The 7,312-nt window shown below is 35.3% G+C and overlaps 1 protein-coding gene across 2 annotated transcripts in view; it reads left to right on the forward strand.

Moving 5' to 3' along the window:
- The window catches only part of EDIL3 (EGF like repeats and discoidin domains 3), a 393,873-nt gene extending 387,375 nt beyond the window's left edge, over positions 1-6,498 (forward strand). For both annotated transcript variants that reach the window (XM_041753350.1, XM_041753351.1), the window contains one exon: positions 3,461-6,498. In XM_041753350.1, coding sequence (XP_041609284.1) covers positions 3,461-3,610 — 150 coding nt within the window. In that variant the 3' untranslated portion in view covers positions 3,611-6,498. The remainder of the gene's footprint in view (positions 1-3,460) is intronic.
- The last annotated feature ends 814 nt before the right edge of the window (positions 6,499-7,312 follow it).

The raw sequence follows: 7,312 nt of genomic DNA on the forward strand, positions 1-7,312 counted from the left end.
AGAGAAGTCTCAAGCAGGAGTAGGGGCAAAGGGAGAAGGGGAGAGAGAATCCCAAGCAGACTCCCTGCTGAGCACAGAGCCCAATGCAGGGTTTGATCCCAGGACCCTGAGATCATGACCTGAGCCAAAACCAAGAGACTGACCCACTGAGTCACCCAGGTGCCCCTCTCTTTAAATCTTTTAATGCATTATTTAGGACAGGTAAAAAGAAATATATCTTCTGAGACCAGATGGCATTCTAAATAAATAGTATGTGCAAAAAATCCCCCCAAGAATTCCTCAACAGCTGTGAAATGCAGTTATACATCATGGCTACTATGTCATCCTTCTGATGGTGTCATGAAGGATGATCCTGCCTTTTTTGGCAGTCTCCCACTGATGACATCTACTCTGGCCTGAATAGACTATTGTCCCTAGTGAAGAATGACAAGTCTCATCTTACAAAAAAAAATATTAAAACTTTGCTGGAAGCAACATTTAATAGTTTTATCTGACAGTCTTTCTGTGTTGAGATTTGAATCCTCATTAGAATATGATTTGAATTTTAAGTAGTATCACAGGAGAGTTGACATTGAAAAACAGAATCCAAGAGCTCAGACACATGGAGGCAGTTGCAATTCTCTCTATTATTATCTAGGCTGTAACTGTGGAAGCCTCTCCCAAGTACCTTCAGCGTCTTTTTCTTGAGGGCCTTGTATGCTGGGGAAAGCCTGAGAGATCCCGAAGCATTATCATGTCTGAGTGCATCAGCAAACTTGTCATCAGCTAATCAGCTAAGCCTCCTCCTGAAACTGAAGCATATGCGTACTCTTTTCTAAAAACTTCTCAAGCTATTTTTCTCATATACAGTTTTTCCCTTCTATATGGAGGTATGATGTTTTCCATCAGTCTTTTCAGACTTTGATTTCCGTTGAGGTGCTTATAGCTCTGAAGTGTGTCTGCGAAAGCACGTTTCTAGAATTTTTACACATTTTTAAAAGTCAACTAAGAATACTGAATTTGCATTCCTTTGCTGGGTGAAACACTGAAATAGCATTCTTAAGCAAGATCTTCCTAGTTCTGGAGACAAGAAAACAGGACATGGGCCACAGGTTTGTACAGCAAGTTCAAGATGTCATGCTAGAATTTGCAAGTATGTGCTTTGTGTTCTCTGCTGTGTCATTACCAGGAGACTTCCCAAAATAAAAGCACATCTTCACTACCTTCAGGCCATGGTTTGGGTGATTCCAAGATAGACTGTGGATGCTTTTCTGTGAACATTTTTGTTTTTTAAGTTATTCTGTCTTATGAAACTTCATTTAATTTTTTTAATGAGCACTCAAATATCTATGACTTTCACACCTTAAATCAGAAGTGTCACAGTTGTATGCAGTTTCAGGGCTGATGTAGCTTCTCTAAATGTATTCTCCATTATAAAAGATGAGTGTAACTAATAATTCAAGTATTTATTTCTGGGTTGATGGTTTCTTATTGAAACTCGTGCTGAAGACCACTGACTTAAAAGAAAATTATTTCTTACTGTATATCCTTCCCAAGAAGAGGTATAGCTCTATGTTTTGGACTGTTACAGATCTTGTGATGAAAGTTAATGAATTTAAGTTATATTATTCCAAAGATACACATTAAGTTCTCTAGCAGGGCTTTGAAATTGGATTTGAGATTCTACATTAAATTGTAACACCACAGTCTCGATGAAGCATTTGAATCCAACATCATATGTCAGAAAAAATGTCAGGAAACTGTGGAAGGTACTCTCTTATTTTCCGCTTTTGCAATGACAACCCCTCCAAAGATTTTTGGTGAGTGTCTGTGTGGTATGTCCTATACATGGGAGCTTCTGCTAACAGACACTGTTATTTATTAGCACATTTAAATCCAGAATTAAGACTTGCTTGGTCAATGCAAAGCCAGAGCATTGCTGAGGATAAAATTCCTATCAAATAAAAATGGATTCAGGGATGCCAGGATGATGAATTCTAGAGTTGGCACGGTTCGGTATTCTCTTCCTCAGCAAATGTTTATTCAAAAATCACCTTTGAGGTATATTTTGTGTCAGGTTGAAAAATTGTTCCCCACCAGGTGGGGATGGCACTTTGCATTTGCCCTCAATGACACAGAATCTGTCCATGGACCCAACAGAAAGATTACCCCATCTTGTCTGTTGCCTCTATTAATCAGTGCCATGCTGACTGATGCCTTCAAGAAGATATCTTTATTTTTCCCTATCCAGGAGACCTTTTGTGATCATGTGAGACTGAACCAACTTATTCTAGAAGGCCATTTTTAAAGCATTTCCTTTAGTTTTAGAATGTTCAAAGATATGGGTTAAATATTCCATCATATAGTGATGGAGCTTCTTATTCTTTTTTCCTCTGGGGAATTTTTGTTTCAGGTCTCCTTGTAGCCATATAGTCATGTTTTGATCTCAAGCAAGAAAGAAATTATCTTCCAATTATAAGATGCCTCATAAAATTAAAAAGGGAAATTCTGAAGAGATTTTCACTATCCTATTTGAGCTCAAATGAAATTTGTGAATATAAAATAGTTAGGGGGATCCCTGGGTGGCGCAGCGGTTTGGCGCCTGCCTTTGGCCCAGGGCGCGATCCTGGAGACCCGGGATCGAATCCCACATCGGGCTCCCAGCGCATGGAGCCTGCTTCTCCCTCTGCCTGTGTCTCTGCCTCTCTCTCTCTCTGTGTGACTATCATAAATAAATAAAAAAAAAATTTAAAAAAAATTACTTCAATAATAAGTATTCAGAATCTATAGGTTAAAAATGATAAAATCTTCAAGTAAGTAAATATTATGAAAGCATGAATTTCTCCCAAGTAACATGTAATTTAATGTCATTCCTATCAGGGTCCCAGTGTTCTGACTTTGTTTTTTCTGAAACAAGCACTTTGCAAAGTCATTATGAAGGTCTCTTTGGAGGAAAAAAGGGGGGGGGGATACATAAAATGCTCAAAAAAAGAAAAAAGCTTTGAAACAAAAGAAGAATGTTGGAGAAGAATCCAGTGCCAACATGTCAGGACATTATGTCGCAATAATCACAACTGTGTGGTAGGAATCCAGGAATGAATAGGCTTAGAAACAAGCAAACAGGGATCCCTAGGTGGCTCAGAGGTTGAGCATCTACCTTCAACTCAAGTCGTGATCCCGGGGTCTTGGGATCGAGTCCCACATCAGGTTCTTCGCAGGGAGCCTGCTTGTCCCTCTGCCTGTGACTCTACCTCTCTCTCTCTCTCTGTCTCTCATGAATAAATAAATAAATAAATAAATAAATAAATAAATAATCTAAAAAAAAAAAGAAGAAAAGCTGTAATCCTATGTTTTGAAAAACATGATTAGTTATCAAATCTCACATTTGGGAGAAAAGTTTCCCAACAAGAAAATGATTAAAAAAATAATTCCCAAGAAAGAGAAGGCTATATGATTGATACTCTTTGCTCTTTTCTACTAGGTTTTCCAGGGCAATTTTGACAATGATACCCACAGGAAAAACGTCATCGATCCTCCGATCTATGCACGGCACATAAGAATCCTTCCCTGGTCCTGGTATGGGAGGATCACGCTGCGGTCCGAGCTGCTGGGCTGCACAGAAGAAGAGTGAGGAGACTCCACACTCCACAACCCTCCTCTCTCTCTCTCCCTAAAAGTATCTTCTTGGAATGAACTGTGCAAAATCTGTAGGAAAATTGAATGGGATTTGTCATGAAAAAGTGCTCAAATTATGGTAGGCCACTAACTGTCTTTAAGGAGGTCTAAGCCTGCCTTTTCAATGGTTTCATTTGATTTTCATCGTTTAAATTTCTTACGCAACATCACATTAACTTGTGAATTACTTTTGTCATTGTTTTCTAAATTATTTGCAATGGTTGAAATATATTAAGGAAAGAAAGTAGCACTCTTGATAGCAAGGGTAAAAAAAAAACCTCATAGGTATCAAATAAAAGCAAGAGTTGATAGAGCTTTTATAATCAATACTCAATGAATTCTTATAAAAGGAATACTGCGATGTTAGCAATAAGGTTTTTTTCTTCTGTGATGACTCTACATTATTCTAATTGTTTCCCCTGTGCCTACCAAACACTGTCAGTGTTAATAACAGAATTTTGAAGAATCTGTAACATGCAGTATTAATTGATATTATAATTCTCATTTTACTTTCATTGTTTCTAATCAAATATATTATGTGATCTTTTTTCCTTTTTTGTTCTATTCTATATTCTTTATATTGTGTATTGACTGAATAAGTCAACATTTTTTTCTAATTCAGTTTTTCCCTATTATTTGCCTAAAAGAGGTTTCATCTCTGTGTGTGTATGTGTATGTATGCATATATATGTATACATATATGTGGAACATGATTGCATATCACCAGATTGATCATATTTAATATTAGTAGATTGAATCTTCAGCTCTATTTTTGAAGGAAGCTATAACTATGTAATTTCCAAATACTTCCTTTATAAAAAATCCAGTACTACCATTTTGCAAAATAAACAACAACAAAGTAATATTATGTCCCTTTAGCCGGATTTTAAAACTTTGTTTTGATGGTATTTACATAGCCTTCTCTTTCCTTTAAATAATAGAATAATGAATTCTTTGTCTATTTAGAATTTTTTTAGCAAGCAAGTATTAACACAGTGCTGCATAGCCTGGCCAAGCATACTCATCATTTCTTTGTTCATCTCTGCATTTTCTGTGTAACTAGAATTTTATTGAGACTTGAATGAAACTGGTAGCAGTTTCCCAGGAAAGCATATTGTGTAGTTATTTGTGAAAAGCATTTACTAATGACAAAGTAGTAGATCATTTTAAGATGAAAATTGATTTCTATTTATTTTGCTTCGGAGGTCCTAAAAAAATAAACAATTATCGTAACAATTTGTTTATTGATGATGGAGGTTTAAATGACATGTGTCTCAAATTGAAGCTCACACTGCCTCCATAAAAGTCCTCAACATCTAATTTATAAGCTTTACAAGTATTTATTTTACAAGGCTTAGACACAGAATTATTGGAGTTTTAAAGTAAGGGACCTGGAAAAGAAAGTGTGGTATGTGTACAAAATGTTAAAGTCCTGTGCAACACTGCGAAGTTTTTTTTCCCCCTCTATTATTTGTGCTGCATAAAAAAAGCCACTAGACTGTTATTGTCTTGTCTGTCCATGTGTTAACAGCATTTCTTAATGATGTAAATATGAAGTGGTCTTCAATCATTGTGAAGAATTTAAAGGGAAAGTCAATCATAATGGCATTTTCAATAAGAGCAAAATTAGGACTGGCTGGCCACACATTTGTCCTATGCCCACAGGCTTTCTGCTTCAGGTTCTTATAAAATCGTTGATTTGAAGCATCTGAAATGGTGATCATTTTTCAGCATCTTTCACAAACAAAATTGTTAGTTCCTCTATATTGCCTTTTTCAGACAACTTTAAAATTAGGAATTAAATCTTTTTAATTTCCTAAATGTTAAAGTCATACTACAAATAATTACTTAGGTCCAAAAATATACACACACTTACTGTCTAGCCAATGCCTTTTATTTCTTTAGACATTTACTGTCCCACCAAATTCCTAGCCATTTTCCTTTGCAGACTATGCACGATTCTTCATTCTTAACAGAGTATGTTTTAGAAATCATGAGTATTGCTTTGTAATGACTTACTTCCTCAAAATTATTCGTGGCTTCTTGTGATGCTTTGAATTTTATTTTACTGATACCTTTTTAAACTAATATTATCAAAGGGAGTTTGTCAAAATTATACTTCATACCTTTTAGAAATACATTGAAATGGCTTTCTCTTGCTTGTGCATCGTCTCTCTGCTCTCTGTGCTCTTCACCCACATGGCATGACCAACGGGCTATCTATTTGTTCCATGATGCCTCAAATTCATGATAACAAAGGGATTCCCACACGTGGTGATGTTAAAAATTCCTATGAAGTAGTATGTAGCTTTTGTGTCATTTGTACACAATGACATCAAAGGGAAACAAATTTATTCTATTTAAATTCACACTAAAACAAGTAAAATCTTATATGCAGAACACACACAAGAATCACCTAGTCTTCACTATATTGAGTAGCTATAATATGCTAATTTTAGACTCTGAAATTAACATTTTAAACATCTCCATTTTATCTATATCCTGTTGAAAACACTTATCATAGTCACTAATTCTAATTTCAGGGTTGACTTTCTCTTTCTGAATGGCTTCAGAGAATTGGTGTGAACTTTGAAGACAGGTACTAATGATTGTATCTTTGCTAGTCAACAAATAATGAAACATAATACTCACTGCTGGCATCTGATATGTCAGTAAGTAGAGAAGTGACTAAGACACAAATAACCTTTGCAAACTCTCAAGCTGTGTAATATTCCAATGTTGTTTTTTTTTCTTTGTATATATACTTAAATCATGTAGGATGTTGTAAAATTAGTATGACCGTGTCTAGTCTTCAAACTTAAAATAAAACTTTTAAAAATCTGGGATACCTTTGAAGCAGTTGTAATTAAACACATTTGTAAGAATACACATATTGTCTGAATGCCCACTACTCTTAACTACACGTTTGAGGTACTTTTTCTTTGTATAAGATAATTAAGCAAATGCATTGAAAAAAAAACAAATTACAATAGCCTCCAAATACACATTGATATTAGTTAACTTGGATTTTCCAAAATTATTAAAATGTGTGCATTTCTCCCACTCCTTTTAGCTCTGGAAAATTTATTGGAATACTGATTACCCAAAGTCATTTTTTTGCTTCATTCATATTTAATGTCGTGTGTTCCAGGATTGATCTGCCCATTGTTAATCACATGCCATTGCTATCATTTCCACTGTTTTTTAAGTACCTGATTCTCAGGAGCATAATGGAGAGATCCAGTCAACAATAGTAAGCAATCACACAAACATTAATAATATATTTACCCATGTAACTTCAGCTATTGCTTAAAGATAGTCAGAACACTTGGTTTCTTCATAAACCTCGTCTCTGCCTCTCTGGAAGCCATGGGTAAAATATTAAGTCTGGGTTCTTCCCACTTCTTAGATATTTTCTTAAGATTCAAAAATGTAAGTTATTAAATGTTGATTCCTTAGTTGTGTTTCAGTGCATCTCTGATAGTTCTCAGTATCGACTTGTTATGTGTATTTATGTAGTCATGCATGTTCTATTTAACTGCATTTGAATGTAAATGCTTCAGTGGGATTCCATTGCTTGCCTAATTTTTTCACATATACAAATATGCTTTACTCCCCAAAATTCATACGTTGAAATCCTAACCCCCTAATATATATG

The sequence above is a fragment of the Vulpes lagopus genome, chromosome 4 (assembly GCF_018345385.1).
Source record: "Vulpes lagopus strain Blue_001 chromosome 4, ASM1834538v1, whole genome shotgun sequence".
Taxonomy (NCBI): Eukaryota; Metazoa; Chordata; class Mammalia; order Carnivora; family Canidae; genus Vulpes; species Vulpes lagopus.